The 18,596-nt window shown below is 34.8% G+C and overlaps 2 protein-coding genes across 2 annotated transcripts; one reads left to right on the top strand and one right to left on the bottom strand.

The window, feature by feature from the left end:
• The first annotated feature begins 1,696 nt into the window (after positions 1-1,696).
• On the top strand, positions 1,697-8,211 carry LOC105161135 (uncharacterized). The gene is made up of 12 exons (XM_011078731.3): positions 1,697-1,889; positions 2,339-2,459; positions 3,333-3,460; positions 3,548-3,698; positions 3,871-3,980; positions 4,550-4,633; positions 4,722-4,770; positions 4,848-4,939; positions 5,721-5,859; positions 6,017-6,992; positions 7,285-7,395; positions 7,501-8,211. Exons 2-12 carry the CDS (start codon positions 2,367-2,369, stop codon positions 8,115-8,117), a joined length of 2,550 nt encoding a protein of 849 aa, XP_011077033.1. The 5' UTR covers positions 1,697-1,889; positions 2,339-2,366; the 3' UTR covers positions 8,118-8,211.
• A 4,319-nt stretch (positions 8,212-12,530) lies between these two features.
• LOC105161134 (protein TONNEAU 1a) lies at positions 12,531-15,994 on the bottom strand. The gene is made up of 8 exons (XM_011078730.3): positions 15,736-15,994; positions 14,708-14,840; positions 14,325-14,413; positions 14,109-14,231; positions 13,657-13,790; positions 13,537-13,562; positions 13,279-13,435; positions 12,531-12,714 (listed from the first exon to the last, which is right to left on the bottom strand). The coding sequence occupies exons 1-8, from the start codon at positions 15,820-15,822 to the stop codon at positions 12,663-12,665; spliced, it is 801 nt and encodes a 266-aa protein (XP_011077032.1). The 5' UTR covers positions 15,823-15,994; the 3' UTR covers positions 12,531-12,662.
• Positions 15,995-18,596: the final 2,602 nt, after the last annotated feature.

The raw sequence follows: 18,596 nt of genomic DNA, 5'->3' as shown, positions 1-18,596 counted from the left end.
TTAGAAAATTTTAAAATATTTTTATCAATTAATATGTCCTATCGATTATTTACATTTATCATCCTCATATTTTTTTTTATATATTTTGTCAAATATTTTTTTTTAACAAAAAAAAAAATTCAGTAAGAGTAAAATAGTAATTTCTATCTCACTGTGCAGGGGCTACACAAATTATTTTTCATTTGAGTGGGGGACTTCTAACTTTTCAAATAATAACGGCGTATTCATAATTATCCAAAATCTCATGAGAGACGGTTGTAATTTGTCTATAAAATTAACAGCATTTATATATTTAAAAAATAAAACTATTTTATGTATACAATAAATGGAGTAGATTACAATAATATACTCTGAAATTTGACATAATTACGAATATCTGATCGATTGTTTGAAAAATTATAAACACCCTTTGATATTTGATGAAATCATGTAATCTTTGAATGAATGTGTGAAATTGTCAATTTTTACCTTTATTGTAGATTTTATTTAAAAAATATTAAAAAATTAGATGAGGTGGATGAAAATTTTAAAAATTTGTAAAAATAATTACCCACTTACTACATAAAATAATTTGATAAATTTTAAAGTATAAGTGGAATTGCAATTCATAATATGCTAGGACATTTTTGATCAGTTTACTACAAACAACAGATGAAAATCTAATAGAGACAAAGAAATTGGGATAATTGTTAGATCACCATTAAAATTAGGAGTTATTGGTCAGTTTTTAAACAACGATGGGTATTTGCATAATTATATCAAATTTCAGATGAACTCATTGTAATTTATCCTAATAAATATTTAAGTAAAATAAATAAAAAGGAAATTAAACTCCCTTCTCTTGATATTTGGTGTAATTATATTAAACCTCTTGTATTTGGAAATTACATTAAAGGTTTACTTCCATCTAACAAATAAGTCCATTTGTTAGTCGAAATTCACTAAATTTGCCGATATTAACAAAAAAGAATTAAATGAAAACTGAATTTTACCCCAATTGACTTATTGCATGTTAAATAAATATTCTTTTTCCATGTAACAAAATTTTTTTTTTCCTAACTAAACTACCCTTATAACGAGGAAAATATACCTTATCACATGCATTAATACATGAACACGTATGAGGGTAATTTGGTCATAAAAAAATTATTTGACATGCAAGAAATCAATAATAAGTTATTCAGAATAAATATAGATTTTTTTCTGATTTTTTTTTAATATCAGCAAATTCGATAAATTTTGATTAACGAATGGACTTATTTGTTAGACGGAAGCAAATTTTAAAAGTAATAGATACAATTTCTCACACCATAAAAAATTTACGTATAAAGTACATTAAATTTTATGGAACAGAAATGTAATTATCCCAATAAAAAGTTATAATAGAAAAATGAGAGTTCAAACAAACAAATGATTAAGAGTAGTCAACACCCCTATCCCATTAAACTTTGCAAAGTTGCAATGTAAAGTACGTTGACTTATTGTCTTAAGAATACAATAATAATTAGGATTTAGGACATACGCATACTTTAATACTTTTCAACACACATGCATGCACACGTACGTGTGTGTGTGATTTCTATATGAGTTATACTATACTAAATGTGTGTGTCAGTGTGTGTATGAATATATACATACATATATAAATACAAGAAAGAAATGCACGTATGTATGTAGGAATCTTTTGTATTGGAAAGGAAGAATGGGGGCATCATCCATTAAAGGGCGTCTTTCTTAATCCTGTGGTTTTCAATCATCAGTTTGTGCCGTACAGACTCCCCCGAGTTGGTTCTCGCGTCTCTTGTTTCTCTCTCTCTCTCTCTCCCCACACACATTCCATCTCTATCTCTCTCTCTCCACATTGCTGCCCTGTTCTTGATAAAATTCCTGTAAGTATTTTTTTTAGTTTTAAATGCAATGATCTCAAAACCCTATCGTTTTTTGTTAATTTAATTAGGTTGTGTGCATTCATTTTGCATACGTCTGTTGGTGTGTCGCAGTACGTGTATTGGAATGACATTTTCAGGATGGATGGTTTCGGGTTGTATTTCTGGGTTTATATTAAGAGAATGCATTGTGTTTCTGATTTGGAAAACTACGAAAAAGTTGCAATCTTTTTGAGTTTTTTTTGTGGTTGACATTGCACTTTCACATTGGGGTTTGAATTTTGTTGTTTTTGGTTTATATGGACGCAAGGGGGCGAAATACGTTTGCATTTTTCAATGTGGGTCTGGGTTACATGTGGGTGTTTATTGTTATTAGTTGATTGGAATAAATAATTGATTGGATGGTTTTTGTTGGGTTTCTTTTGTTTTTGGTTTTATTTTCTTTATTACAGAAATTTTTTTTGGGGCTTGAACGTAAGGATGAGCAACGAAGAAGAGAAGAGGTGTCCACTTTGCGCAGAGGAGATGGATTGGACAGATCAGCAGTTCATGCCTTGCAAATGTGGTTATCAGGTATTGATTATTCCATGTAAGGAATGTTATTTTCTTTTTTTGCCTGGTTTATTGTCTTGAGCTTTAGTGTGTTCTTAATATAATCCCCTACTTTTGCTGTGCTTTAGATCAAGATATTAATTTTGGACTACTAGAATAACTATTGGACAGGCAATTGCTGTCAGTAGTGTTTTGGTGTCATGTTTTACTTAAATATATCCATCTTTTGGGCCAAAAGCTACTATTTTAATATGTGACAGTTTATTTTGTAGATTCACGTCTAACTGATCTTTGATTTGTTATCTTTAGTTGTTTGTGAGATTGGCTATTGAGGTTTTTATGAGTTTGATGATATGCCCTGCTATATTGGCTTATTGTCTTTCACATGGACATTATTTTGTTTGGCGAGCTCAAATGTTCTAGTTTACTTTTATTTCTGATTCGGGCCGGCAACCAGGATGGTCTACTAGGTAGTTGTGTTGAACCCATTGCATGTCATGATAGTTCGCTTGTGGATTACAGGATAAGTTTGGGCTTTTGCAAATATGGAGGGTTTCAGTCTGGTGAGACATCTGGTGATTGCCATAAATTCCATTTGTATATTGGCAAGGAAGTTCTCTAGTAGAGGGAAGCCAGGTTGGAGGGATTATGGTTTAGCTAGGATTTGTCAGGAAGTCAACAAATTTGATCATTTGTTGAATTGCCATCTGTTGTCCTAGTATCAATTCTCTTGATTCTCTTCTTCCACAATATTGTGTGTGCATGTCAGAAATTCTTACGTACTCTGATCTCTTTGCTATGTTCACATTAAGAGTGAAAATGTTATTTGAATGCTCCAATTCCTAAAAAGGTTAATGAGTTTGTATTGTAAGCATCCCTTTCTTCATTCTGTAGGTTTGTGTTTGGTGTTGGCATCACATAATTGACATGGCAGAGAAAGATGAGACAGAGGGGAGATGTCCAGCATGTCGGACAATATATGACAAGGAGAAAATTGTGGCAATGCAAGCAAATTGTCAAAGGTTCTTATTCTTTTGTGCTCTTTATCGTTCTCTGTTATTTGAAATGGCATTGATTTTAACAGATTGTATGAGACTTTGTTGATATAGGACAATGACCAAAAGTTCAAGTAAGAAAGCTAAACCACCAAAGGCCAAGCCAAAAGCTAATGAAGTAAAGAAGGATTTGACAAATGTTAGAGTGATTCAGAGGAAAATGGCGTACGTCATTGGACTACCTCTCAGTCTAGCTGATGAAGATGTAAAGCAGTTCGTTTTGCAATTTCTTCTTTTCCTTTTTTCCTGTCAGGCTTCTGTGATACTTTCTCCAAAAGAAGCTGTTTTTATATATTTTATTTTGTTTGACATCAAGTTATTAATCAATCATTAGCTTTATCTTCTTCAGTTCTAAAGAGGTTGAATTTTCTAAACAGGTACTGATGCGGAAGGAGTATTTTGGTCAGTACGGAAAAGTGACAAAGGTGTCTCTCTCACGGACATCTGGTGGGGCCGTTCAACAGTTTATCAATGACACATGCAGTGTGTGAGTCGATTAAGTTGATTTGTGTCAAATTGGTTTAGGTGATCAAGAAAATCATTTTACTCTTTGAATTTAAGTTGATAGTTATTTATGCTTCCTAAACTTCGAGGCCTTGGTTCAGTTTGATCTGATTGCGTTTAATTATATGATTTGGTATCTTTGACAAACGAGATATCATGCCAAATAAAGTGGAAATTTGGAAGTTAATGAATAGTGAAACGAACCACTGTTCACACGGCTATAATTGTGTGCTTTTTCGTTAGTGTCATTTTGTTAGCTTAGAAAAATCTCGGATGTGCTATGTGCTTTATTAGACGTATGATTAAGTGTAAGTACTTGAATTTCTTGAATTGGTGACCAATTCATATTGTACTATGTCTTATGAATGTGCATTCTCTCATTTGGATGCTGTCAATAGACTCAATACTCGAGTGTTGTTATACCTCTATGGCTTCTAGGTGTAAAACTATCATATTAGGTTCGCTGGTATTGACATTATAAAGAAGTTCCTATAACATTTGTTCGTTATATATCGTATTTCTTGTGTCTTTATTTTATTTTTGACCTTCCAGATACATAACATACAGTAAAGAAGAAGAGGCCTTAAGATGTATTCAATCAGTTCATGGTTTTGTCCTGGAAGGTAGACTTTTGAGGTAAGCATTTTGTCTGTTCCCTATTTTCATCATGTAGTAGACTACTGTAAGACTTTCATAATGTTAGCATTTGATATTACTTGTGCAGAGCTTCATTTGGAACTGCGAAATATTGTCATGCTTGGCTGAAAAACATGGTAGGGATACATTAAAATTCTTCTTTCTGATATTTGAAGTAATATTTGTTTATAGTTGTTTTTTTATCTTGTTCCAGCCATGCAACAATCCTGCCTGTTTATATTTGCATAGTATTGGGGCTAATGAAGATAGTTTCGGAAAATATGAGGTTGCTGCTGTTCACACGAGGTATCTTACGGACAACTTTTCTCTTCCCGATCCTACCTTGTATTCCAACTTGTACCTATGACAGATCTGTCCTTTGCTTAGTTCATCTACTTCTGTTAATTCAGTCCAAACACCTGTTCAAGAAATGGGGCGAATTTATATGAGAGCTTGCATATCTAGACTTGTGAAAAAGTTGTCATGCACATTAAATTATATTCGGCCAAATTCATTTTGTAGTTAAATTCATGTGAGCTAATATTTATTATATTTAACTTCCAATGCGTTTGAGCATGGAAATCATACCTTATTTAGATGGCAACCCATGAGAAAGACGTAGAATATGGTCTTATAATTTTCCCCCGTGGACTTCTGCTTTTATGCGGTGGTTCTTAGTCTTTTGTAATTGTTGTATATAGCTTGGTAATTATTCTTTCTTACAGGAAGATTGATAGTAACATTGTGTTCTAGCTTTCAGAAATAGCAATTTGCTTGTATGTATGGGTATCATGACCATGTTCTGAAGTGCCATGCTCTTAAGTTGATCATTAGTTCTGTTTACCTTGTCCGTGTGTCTGTTCCTTTGTTGTGGGGGTGTATTCAATATCATTGATGCATATTTTGGGCTGACACAATGGCATTGGTTATACTTTACTGTGGTTGTTCTATACCAATTGGGGTATCTATTATGCAAAGAATTATGAGCAAATATTTTAGATTTATATTCCTAAAAAGGTCTTATAGGAAGTTAATGCTTGTATCTACTTGGGTGCTGGTTTGACCCTTCCTTTTTCTGGTCTTAAAGGAGTAGAGTCCAACAAATTGTTGGTGCCACGGACAATGTGGTAAAGCGCTCCGGCAACGTGTTGCCTCCTCCCCTTAGTGATATTCAAAATAGTACCAGTACTTTTACTGACAAATCTACTGTAAGAAGTGGCATATCAGTAAGTGACTTTTACAATGTGTCACTTGATTTTAGATTTGTTAAGACATGGTCAAAACATGGTCGATTTTGCATGCCAAGATTAGTACCATTTTTGTATCTTTTTATGTTTGTTATTACAATGAAGTATAATAACTTTCTTTGGTTTTGTTGTCCAGGATGCTCCTCATGTTTCTGGAAATAGCACCTATGATACAACATGTCCACATTTTTTTAAACAGAAGCAAGGAGCCAGTGCAGTACCCCACAAATTGGCAACTTTTGTAGATATTGTCGGACGGTCTAATTCTGCTGCTCATGGAAAGGAAGGAAACAGCTCTGAAGATGCGAGGATTTTAGACCTACGTTCTGAATTATCTTCAGCAACAATTAATGGAAACATACATGCAGGAGAGGCGTATCCCGTTCCTAACCTGCTTAAGGTCTCCTCATTTAATCACATGAGGAATGAGTTATTTAAAAATAGCCCAGATGAACCACTCAGAGGAGATTCTTTGTTATCCAATACCCAAGGATCTAAGGACACCTGTGGTTCAAGTCATAGAACTTTCTTTCTCCATCCTTCTTATCCTGCAACCTTTTCAGAGGATTCAGGTGGTCCAGCTTTATTCTGCAAGAAGACACGTAGTGGGAATGATTTTAATCTGAATCAGAGTCTTGTAGACAATCGTGATAATGAGGCTTCTCTACCTATCACATATGTAAATTCCATGTTAAATGATTCAGGCCAGGAGTTGAAGTTTCCAAGTCCTGCTAAATCTGATAGAACTCATAGAAATTTCAAGTCGTTTTCCAATGAAGAAATAGTTGAGCACTTACGAAGAATAGATGATGATAACTTTACCAATGTCGAGGAGAATTCTGCTTTAGTTGCTGTAGAGAGTAGTATAATTTCAAATATCATGTCGGTAGATTTTGATTCATGTGAATATTCTTTAGCGATGACTAACGCTTCGTCTGAGTTGCTTGATGAAACTGATGGCTTGGGCGGTTCTTCCTGGAGTTCCCTAAATAGTGACCTATCAGGGTACTCATTCATTAAACAAGATGGCTTTGCAAGTCAAATGCCTAGGTCCATCCTTCCAGATTATGGGGATAACAAAGAGCAGTATTTGTGTAAGCCACAATATCCAGGTAAATGAAACACAACTGTATTGGTTTACCTCTTGGGCAGCAAAAGAATAGCTACGTTGTTTCATATATTAAAATTCGGATATGATTTATCCATAAGAAAACCATCAGGCTTGATATCTAAAGACTTCAGGTCTGCAATGAAAGGAAAATAATGTTTGTCGACATGCATTTGACCTAATAGGAAGGTCCACTTTCGACTAATGGTTTTACCATATCTGAGTGGCTTCTCATTGATAATCCGTTTTGTTGCCTTATATTGTGTATTGATATCCTCATTTATCTCTTCTTGCAGTAAGTAGGCCTCAAAGTTTGGCTCCGCCTGGGTTCTCAGTGCCATCTAGAGATCCACCTCCAGGGTTTTCGTCGAGTGAGAGAACAAGCCGTTTACCCCGCGTCTCATCAGGTTTGTGCTGTCAATTCCCACAACACAAACACAATTTGCAGTGCCGTTCTCTTTCTCTTTTGTCACTGTTGGTGAAGTCTCTTGTTTTCCTTCGTTTCCTTGCAGGTTGTCGTTTGGCTAATGCTTCCCCTTTTTCCAGCACTTTGCTTCAACCATCTCCAACAAGACTCAGTGGCAGCCTCGAGAATGCTAATTTATCTTCTCCTGCCATATTAACTTGTGGTAAAGGTCAACAGACATATGGGTTTACAACCCCAGGCTTTGAAATGAGGCCAACAGGTGTTCCAAGCCTGAGTGCACTAGACGATGAATCCAGATTTTGGCTTATGATGTCCCAATCAACATCTGCACATCCAAACTCAAAATTCTCTAAAATGTTTGCTACCCAAACTCCGTTAATGCAGCAACAACTGAGTCATTCTAGTCATATGGGCAACGGGCTGTCTGGAGCAGACGATGTTTATGGTTTACATCCAAGACTAGTTGATCAACACCAAAACTACAACCCCTCTTTCTTCACTCCAACATCACAGCAGAAGTATGCAAATGGTCGCATTTCCAATACCAACGGCCACCAGCATCGTCTGGATGAGGTCCCACGTAATAGTGAAACAGAACTTCAGAGAAAGGAGAGATTAGGAGGAGTCAACAAGTACTTTCCAAGTTATGGGGAGCTAATGTTTAGTTCAGCCGACGTGTACAGCAGAGTATTCAGGTTGTAGTTTCTCATAACTCTGATGGCATGAATACCTCCCTAATCAAACTCAATGTATGTGCAGTTCTGAGTTCAAGATGAAGCTTATTATAATTATCAAACGATGCTTTGGGGGGTGCATGTCGGGTTTATTGTTGTGAATCTGCACTTATTCTTTATACAGATATGTGCCTGATGTGTGCAACGACGTGCAAACTTGCCCATATTTTGCTCATGTTGATGGTGGCCTCATGTTATGTCGTTCCAGCCGGCGCCTACTCAAGAAGTCGTGCACCATTAGATCGCACCTGGTGATATTAGTATTTTACTTCATAACATCATCTATTCATATTCGGTAGTTCAATGATCACTCAGGGACAGGGCAGTAAATGATTCGAATCGAACCGAATGCACCATTGGTCAAATTTGTTTGATTTATTATTCAGCTTTAGAAACTACGTTTGAATTTGCTCTAATTATTGTTCTAAGTGAGCTTAAACGAGCTTGAATTGAATCAAACAAGAGTCAAATTCAAGTAATTTGATAGTTTTAAATATATTTTATTATTTTTACACTAATCAAATCAAGCTGGAGTCGAACTCTAAATTTTACTGAATAATTTTTTTTTTAAGTTGGATTTGTTAACTTTGACGAATCGAGTTCAAATCAACTTTTATTTATTAATTTGAATCGAATATGAAAGAGTTTGATTTATTTTTTACTTCTACCCGAGGACCTATCTAAGTACGTGGTATGAAGTGAAATTGTGCACAACAATGGTACATGGTTTATAAATTTGAACTCAAAATAGCCAAAATGACAAAAATGGCCTCTAATGTTTCAAGAAATGACAAGTTCATAAGGCAGAGAAATGATCATGTTATGTCAATAAGGAGATTTATGTTCTGCTGATGTACGATCAATATTATTATTCTGTGGGAGTGTTTGCGAGTGTTTTAAAAAAAATATTTATTAGCTTTCGGCTTTCAGAAAGCACTTTTGAAGTATTTGGGACATTAATTTTTATTTCTGAAACCGTTTAAAAAAACATTTTTAAGTCAAAAGATAGATGCACCTTTCAGGTGCATCTATCTACTTTGGCTTTTTTATAGATAAACTCAATTTTATTTTTACTGTTATACTCTTTTTATAATAATATTAATTCAACTTACCGTTTTTAATTTATTTTTAAAATTGTATATTTAAAGTGGATATTGGAGTTTTTAAATAATTTAATTATAATTAAATTTACCACTTTTATATATTTAATATTTTAAAATTTTTATACTTTATTTGTTATATCATCTAATTTTATTCTTTCGTTCACATATTATTATTTAATTAATTAATAAATATTTTTTTTATAATTATACAAGTTTAATTATTGTGTATGAATCAATAATTATACTACTTAGTGGAGCATTATTAAATTAAATATATACTTTTTAATATTTTTTAAAAAATAAATATTAAATATACTAATCGAAATAAAATATACTTTTTTTCTAAAAAAATAATTATTGTTGACAAACAACAAGGGAAATAATAAGCAAAAAATAGTATACTTTCCAACACATAGGGACAAAACGGTCTTTAATCAATTAAGTGTATTTTAGAAGTGATTTTTTTTTCAAACACTATACAATTTAACTTTTATCTACTTTTTTTTTTTTAAACAAACAATACCCACTTTTCATTCTGCTACAATTTTTAACTTTCTCTAAAAAAATTAATTCTCTGAAAATGAAATTTTTTAGAAATACTCCCAATATATTATAAATATATAAGAAAGCAAAAAAAATAATTAATATAGATTTTAAATTTACTTAAAAGACTTTCCTTTTAAATCAATAGTTTTTTGGGGAACAGTAAATTTCATAATATGTAAAATGAGGTTACAACAAAGCTCTTAAAATGGAGGCCTTCCATGCAATTATCCAAATTCTACAAACTGCTAAGACTTTTATAGATTCCGGTCTATATTGACTAACAACAAAATGAGAATTTGTTCAAGCACTAAACCTACCAACGCCTTCGGGTCCTTATGGTTTGCTGAAATAATCTCAAATTCCGTTATTGTCAAATATGATAAACTAACGACACAAACAATACTCGATGAGCAGTACTAAAAATTTCTCCCTTGCACCTTCGTTCCAGTTCTGTAAAGGCCATCGCCATTGAATACGCCGTTGTACCTGCCTAACACAAGCAACCGCATAGGAGCATTTGAAAAATAGGTGATTGTGCGACTCACTTATCTTATTATTGCATATTGTACAATACACATTGTGCCCTTGCACCCACAGTTTATTGTTGAGAATTCCAAAAAGATAAATTTGCCTTCTCATTTCCAGCAGCCACAGTTTTCAACCTAGTCATGTGTCGTTTCCGTCAGTTTTTAACGGAGTGGGACTGAAGATGTTAAAAAATTAGGATTTTGGGACTACAAATGTTGAACACGTAAAGCGTGGGACCAAAAGTGAGAATGACCCTATCTAGTGGGACCATATTTTGCCTATTTTTATCTATCAAATATATGGCTTCATTTATCACAATTTTATTGTGTTTCGATTTTCAGATGCAATAAAGTTTATGTTCATGATGATATCCTGGTTAACAATCAAAATAGGGACCAACATATGCAGAACTTGAAACTAACACTTGATGATTTGAGAACTCATTAGTTTTATGCTAAAGAAAAGCAAGTGCAGTTTTGTAGGACAGTGATTGACTATCTGGGGCATCTTATAGCAACTGTAGGAGTTGCAGCAGATTGAAAAGTTAGAATACATGAGATCATGGCCACTTCATACTAATGCTAAAGAGCTGAGGGGATGGCTTCAACTGGAGTCTTGAAGCTACTCATGCATTTGATAGGCTGATAACAATGTCCAATTCACCAGTCTTAGCACTACCTGACTTCACAAAAACCCTTTATTTGTGCAAGCGAGAATAGGACCGATGATGCCCTATCCGAAAGAGAGCACGGTGACTATGCACATGTAACCTCGATTATATTACTGGGGTTTGGAAAAGCTAAGATAATGATGAAGTGTTGTGGCCAATTATTCAAGTAAGTGTTACTTAACAAACATAGCAAGGACCTTGCATGATTCGGTTACTGAGAGCCACTCAAGGATCAACACTACATGTCAAAGGGTGAGAAGCATGTTCATCTGGCAAAATTTAAGAAGAGATGTCCTAAAATGGGTCAGGAAATGTGATATACGTCAAAAATCCAAGTCCGAAAATGTGCCATATCCGGGTTTACCGCAACCAGAAGAAGTACCTACCCAACCCTTGTCGCATATATGCATGAATTTTACAGCAGGGCTACCCAAATCCGTAGGGAAACACTCTATCTTGGTGGTGGTAGATAGACTTATAAAACATGCACATTTCATCTCTCTTTCTCATAGTTAGACTACTGAAATGGTTGCTAAAATTTTCCACGAACGGGTTTATAAGCTACACGCTCTACCAATCTACTTCGAGACTGATAGAGTACGAGCCAGTTCTGGAGGGAATCACACCACCCTGAGGATTTTAAGGAGAGACAGAAGATGTTAGAGCTTTTGAGGGGCAATTTGACTGAAGCTTAGCATTGCATGAAAAACTTGGCAGACAAGGACAAAACACAGAGTATTTGAGGGTGGTGACTATGTTTACCTCAGGTTACAACAATGTAAGATGCGAAACTATGTCATTATTTGTTAGTTCATAAAAAGTTAGATACTGCCAGCATATGTAATCTTTCCATTTCTTCAAAAATAGGCCATAGACAGCCAACTGAAGTGTTGATCAGTAATTTACCTTATGCTATCATTATAATTTGGCGATGGCACAGCCCATGTGATATTTGTTTCAGTCACAACGTACCATATGGACAATAATCCAGATGCATAGAAAATCAAGTCGTACATTATATTAGAACAGTTCCCTTGATGACATTATTATATTTTGATATGATGGTCACCTCACCGCCCATGTTCATTACTACCTACATAAATGGCACGAAATCATCTGCGGATCAGGTAGTTGTGTATGCTATATGCAGCGACTTGAATTTTCTGCACATCATATCACCCATCCACGCGCATTATTGATTTATCGCATCCACAACAAATGAAGGCAAGGGGAATAAGTAGCAGTACCGGTAGCAAATGGCGATATCGAGCTAGAGAATTACGAAATCCACTAATTTTTCCTACATATAACTTTCCACCGTCTGCTGGTTTATATAATTACATAACAAGTAAATATTGAAAAACGACGAAATATCTACATAAGTATAGGCAAATCAATAATAAGCCACACATTCGGCTGAGAGCAATAATCAGTAATGTGTAAATACAATCTTCACGCTACGGTTAAGATAAAAAGGAGAAAACAGCAAAAAAGAACAACCAAAATGAGTAAAGCGAGAATGAAGGCAAGGAAAAGAGAGAAAGCTTTAAAAATCACTAAAACAGCAAATGCACAAACACATGTTGATATTACATGGAATTAATTGCCAGGAAAACATTGTTGGATCAATAAAAACGAGCAAACTTAGTCAGGAAAGATCATATGACTACATGTGGTCTACTCTGCTGGCTTCATCAGAAATTCCATCCCCAGCATGCCTGCAACCAAGTTAAGGAATCAGAGTTGATATCCATCCCATATCCCATTGATCAGAACAGAAGTTTAACCAGCGACAAACAGAATATTATACCGAAAACTAGCTTATTAACAGTACAGCTGATCCAGGATGGAAATGTTGGTCATATGATCTTCAACTAGACCACTTTGTAAAAAAGGCAAAATTTCTTTACTCCCTCCACACCAGTTTAAGGTTCAGTTCAAATCATATGCTCTAGATGACAGTTGAAAAGTTACAGTTTTGCTGAATTTTTGCACTATTACCCTTACAACTAGTACGTGAGGGCTAATGGCGCCCACATCATTTAATTGACATTACTCATTCATCCATGATTCTACCGCTATGTTGATGCAAGAAAGAACAGTTAACTCATTAATTGGTTGAAGCTATAGCAACAGCCAATGCCAGCTTATATCACAATATGACATCAGCCAACACTTTCCAAAGATTTCATTAAAGCAGGCCATCTGCTTTTTACTAAAACCAAGTAACCTCATAAATGAAGAAACACCAAACATGATAACATCAAGAAACAGAAACAAACCTCCAAGAAGTGGTTAAGTTACGGGCTTTTCTATCCAACTGCAGATTTTCCAAAGCAGCTGAAGCACGGATTACGTCTTCTGGAAGTTCTTCATTATCATATCTCCAATTGTATTCTTCCTTCCGGTAGCCAGAAGTAGATGACCCGCCTCGACGTTCTGAAAGTTTGGCAATAAGAAAGTAACAAAAATAAACAATCAGAAAACAGAAAACACTTAATTGATTGATGTACCAACTTCACACCACATTTACTACTGACCGGATGATTGTGAAACAGGAAGAGGCCTGAAATGAGCATCACATGAACTAGAAGTTAAGAACTGAACTTCTAACCAAGCTAAAGAAGAAAAACTAACAGAAAATGATTTTGACAATGAACCTTCCTAGTGGAGGTAAACCTCCTGCAACCGATGATGATGAAGGTCTCCTCATGTTTCGAGCTTCCAGGTTGGGTAGAGATTCGGCATCTGCAGTGGTCAATCTCCTATTGCTACCCCTTCCTTGAGATAAATTCTGCAAAAACACACATCAAACTGTCAAGAAAAGTGAACGCCTTCTAACGAACTGAAAATGATTAATGATATGCTACTATTTGACATTAACCGGAAGATACATCACTCTGACATCAGTGTGAAGCTTCTTTATGAATACCAAGCATGTTAATTGTTCAGAAACATAAAACCTTAGAGGAGAGTTGGAAAAATTCCATGTCGGTTAGCTGCATGCTAACACCTCATCTAACAATTTAAGCTAGGAAACTAGAGATAAGAATAGCATTGTTCAGTTTGCCGAAATAAGAATGATAGTATACAAAGCAGCTCTTCATCAGACCTCATACTTTAAGTACCCCTCAAGAACATCCAAAAGCAAAGGCCCACTATCTCCGTTCCGATTAAGATCGTATCCATTCTTGCTGCTAAATTCTTTTAACTCTGATTTCCATGAATCCTTTGGCTGAAATTGAAATGAAGGTTAACAAAATTGTACCCCATAAATAATAAACCTGACTAAGAAAATGGAACAAGTGGCAGCACATGGCGGAAATACCAAATTACACTCTGGTAAGTAAACTTTCAATGTGTGGTTTAATTGAGCCCAATCCAGATATTCACATATCAGTGCAGTTAGAAGCCTTCCTGCACTCACAAAAATAGTGAAAAAGCATATTAGCTCAAGAAATCCCAGGGAGCTTGAAGTACAATAAGAGGTCCAAATGCATAATTCCTGATAGAACTTTTGAGCAGTTGGAAAACATAATTTCCATAACATTCAGAACTTGGATGAAAGTTAGCTAGTAATAATATATTGAAATATATGTCTGCATATATCAAGTCACCAAAGATTTTCTTCTTCCCTAATTTGTCTACAAATTCATATAGCTCAACAGGTCATGAGCATGAAAAGAAAGAGACCACATCATTGAATCTAACCTGAAGGAGAGTTGTGAAGTTGCTTTGCACGGTCATTGCAGCTACCCAAAAGTGCAGGAGGCAGTCCTTCTTCTTTCTCCACCACTCTATCTTCCTCTTCTATCGCTTCAAACACACTAGCTCTCAGTTCAGCCTAAATAACCAAGGAGTGCAGAATTTTCAGCATTTAGTATAAAACGAACTAGAAAGCCACATTTTTCCATAATTAGCTCCAAGTATATGCATGTTCATCATAAGTCTCTACAAATACTTTGTTGATTGGATTACTGGTTCTAGCAAATCTTCAGAAACAACAAATAGATACTATAAGGAACTCCACTTTTACTTATGTTGTATGTCTATCTAGTAAAATCTGAGAACACTTTGAAACTCTTCCACAAGGTTAGCCATGAAAGAATCAGACCAGTAGACAACTACGGACTACTATAACTCTTTACAACCCAAATCACACGTTGAATTTGGTACAAGAAAGAAGCTAAGAAACTGCAACGCTAAGTATAATTAGAACGCACAACATAAACAACCTCAAGCACGGGTCGCGACAATCAAATCAGAAAGCCTGTGCATACGAACAGCCATTTACTAAAATCCCAGCAAAAGGTCCAAGGACGCCCTCTTACATGTGATGCAAATAGCATGCAATCCCATTATCTAATTTTCCACCTAGTCTAAATCTGAAGCTAACATATAAGCAAGAATTAAGTACAACCAGAAATACACACACTATACTGCCATCAACTACACACACACACACACAAACACCAAAAAGAATACCCTTTATTTTGACAAAAACTAAAACACAGCTTCTAAAATACAAAAAAATATCTGAATAATTCACTTAAAATTACCAGATCGCCTGAACCTCTCTCCTAGGCCCAACAATTTAAAGCCCTCAAATTCCATACCCACGAACAGAAGAAAGATATAAACATACAAACTGAGTAATTACAACAGAATAAGAGAAACCACAAAAAAGACGAAAGGAAAAAAAAAGAAAAAAGAAAAATAAAGAGAGCAGCAATGCTAACCCGGATCTTGGCAAGAACGCCTTTCTTCTCGAGAGTACGAGTGACCAGGGTTTTCAAATCCATCATTTCTCTCGTATAATCGTCCATTTTCCTCAGAAACTGCCCCAAATTTCAGGCCCTTCTCAGCTCAAAAATTGAAGGGCCCTCGTTGTTTATATCTGGCTCTGGGTTTTGATTTTTGATTCTGTACAGTTCGAACTGAGAGAATTAATGGCTGATGGGTTGATGTAATAATTGAAATTGAAATTGAAATACCAATAGTGGTAAAGAATTATGAACTTTGAAGGTAAGTCGCGTTCCGTCTTTTATTGATGTGAAACTATGAGGATGAGTCTCAAGCGACTTTAGTAGACAGTACAGAGAACTGTATGTAACGGCACAGAAGAGGAGCTAGAGGTGAAAATTCATTCACCTCAGTTGGACAATTCTACCCCTATCCCTTTTTTTTTTAGTCTTAATTCTTGGTGTGTTGTTTAGGTGTAATGATTTAAAGTAAGAAAATTATGATTTTGAATATATTTAAAGAAATATTATATTGATGAAAAAGAGGAGATTGAGGGCATTTTTGTAATTTGCCTCTCATGAGGGTTTTGATTTTTGGTTTTCAACTTTATTACTAATTTGAATTTTTGGTATATATCTTACTCCAATAGTATTGTGTTAAATGTTTCAATGAAATTTTATTGGAGTACCAAATTCACATGTTCATCTACAATCTATGCAAATATATGCACTATTATAAAGAAAATAAATACTATAGACACAAAATGACAGTTTCGACACTGTTGTATTAATTTTTGTGAACTCCAAAAATTCCTTCAACTGATAAAATAACTAACTCATTCAACTTTTCAAAATTTATAGTAACTTGACTGCGATTTATTATATCATGGTTTGCCACGACAGGTATTAAAAAAAAGACTCTTTACACTCACAACAGAGGTCAGTGACACCGCCACACCAATTTTTAAGCATAACAATTATACCCCTAATTATACAATTTTAAAAATTAATTATAATTATTTTTTTCTCCCTGCAAAGGTGAATCAACATCATTTTTTAATGCCATTGCATCAATTCTATTTTATCTTTTTTATTTATAATATATTTTAAGTATGAAAAATTATCTATTGTATATACGTAGGTACAATATGCCACTACGGCTAGATTACTATAACGAACTGATACAGACATGATGTGATATTTCAAAATTTCAGAACACAACTCAACTCTCATCATTTACACTATGAAACTTGATGCAGCCATCGAAGTTTCTTCTCTACTGTCCGCAACTGCAGGAAAACATGAGCAATCTTCTGCATTTACCATAATGTCTCTTTTTGGCCATGGCAAATAGCCACTTAGGAGGTCTCATAGTTTCCAAGATTCTTCGCATTGTGATTTTCAGATAGAATGGTCGTCCGGTCGAGATATAATCATACCGGTCGACACCGTTGTTGCAGGCATCAACAGTACATTCAAGTATATGAACAATCAAGAAAAGATCATGCAGGCGTAACAGCCATGGTGATACATCAACTAAATGTTTTGATCACATAGTTGAGCACATTGGGAATCATCAATGAAACGTTTTAACATTATCGCCTCGGATCGTTCAACAAATATAACATGAACGGTACATTAAGACCATACAGTTCTGGTTGTTGATTTCCACTTCTTTACCTCCTCTTGCAATTTATTATTGTATTTTACAATTGAATTGAAAATTTTAATAAGTGTTTTCCAATGGTAATAAACGCTGCAGGATTCACATAGATAGATATAGATATAGATGCAAATTTCACCGTCATAAATCAATATTTCAGCTACTGAGATGCACTGAGTACAGCTGATTGTTTCTAGGCAAAGAATACAGTCAGAATGCACTATTCAATTTCTTCAATAGCATATAGCCCAAGAATCAGTCGTTGATCGTCCCAAGAAAAAGCGAGCGATTTTTAACATAATAATACACCAATAAAGAAGCATTCTACCAATTTTTCCTCCATTACGCAGCAGAAAAATAGAGAAAATTTGAAAACGGATATTAAGTAACAAAGACAACTTATCTAAAGAAACGTATGCTGCTGCAGTCTTACTTGGATAGGATATTTTTATTATTTTCCAACCTCATGTCCTAAGTTGCAAAGATGATCCACCTCAAAGTGAACATAATATGAGCAAGACGAACTCAAGTACAGAATTGTAAAAGGTATGGTACTATAGTCACTAAATTTGGCCTCCATTAAGTAGAGTCTTAGAGTACATAGCTCAGCACAAACAAGGACGAGACATTAAGATCCATCAAAAGGAAACAGGACAGCCAATTCAAGAACTAAATAGTGGTAATAACTTAAGAGGAGATCTTGAGCAGTATAAAATGTTTGAGTAACCCAAGTCTTGCCCCTACAAACGTTCCCATAAGTCTTACATGCTCTTAAGTCTGATGATCTGGAGCATTAACTGGACTGCGTTAACAAGAGGTGCTCAATTTAGAACTATTACTATTGACTTATGTTTTACCAACAATGAAGTTCCTTTGGCTGAGAAAGAATTAAATATTCAAGAGACCTATTTTCCTGTGTTTGTTCAGAGAAAAAAAGAAAAAAAATTATTGCAATGTGCATAGCGGAGAACTCCTTTCTTGCTTTTAATTTACAAATGAACACCTCAATTTGGAACTCCTGATAATTTTGCAGATATAATATCATATAGTGGATGGGGTTAACAAAATGATGTGGCAGTTGGCAGGTGCCAAAAGGATTTTTATGAGCTACTACCAACATGATTCAGTTGCAGAAGAACATAACCATCATATGAAAAGCAATGTCATATTTTCAAAACTCTGATTAATATAGATT

This window comes from Sesamum indicum, linkage group LG4, assembly GCF_026168435.1.
Source record: "Sesamum indicum cultivar Baizhima isolate 11 linkage group LG4, ASM2616843v1, whole genome shotgun sequence".
NCBI lineage: Eukaryota > Viridiplantae > Streptophyta > Magnoliopsida > Lamiales > Pedaliaceae > Sesamum > Sesamum indicum.
Note: the sequence above shows the minus strand (reverse complement) of the source record. Positions and strands in the feature narration are given on the sequence as shown.

Bases quoted from the DNA above. Each gene is read 5' to 3' on its own strand.
- LOC105161135 (XM_011078731.3), top strand. From the start codon at position 2,367: ATGAGCAACGAAGAAGAGAAGAGGTGTCCACTTTGCGCAGAGGAGATG. The intron at 3,461-3,547 runs GTTCTTATTCTT...TTGTTGATATAG, and splicing joins ATGCAAGCAAATTGTCAAAG to GACAATGACCAAAAGTTCAA. The intron at 4,634-4,721 runs GTAAGCATTTTG...TTACTTGTGCAG, and splicing joins CTGGAAGGTAGACTTTTGAG to AGCTTCATTTGGAACTGCGA.
- LOC105161134 (XM_011078730.3), bottom strand. From the start codon at position 15,822: ATGGACGATTATACGAGAGAAATGATGGATTTGAAAACCCTGGTCACT. The intron at 14,232-14,324 runs GTATTTCCGCCA...TTTCAATTTCAG, and splicing joins ACTTACCAGAGTGTAATTTG to CCAAAGGATTCATGGAAATC. The intron at 13,436-13,536 runs GTCAGTAGTAAA...CCAAACTTTCAG, and splicing joins TCCTGTTTCACAATCATCCG to AACGTCGAGGCGGGTCATCT.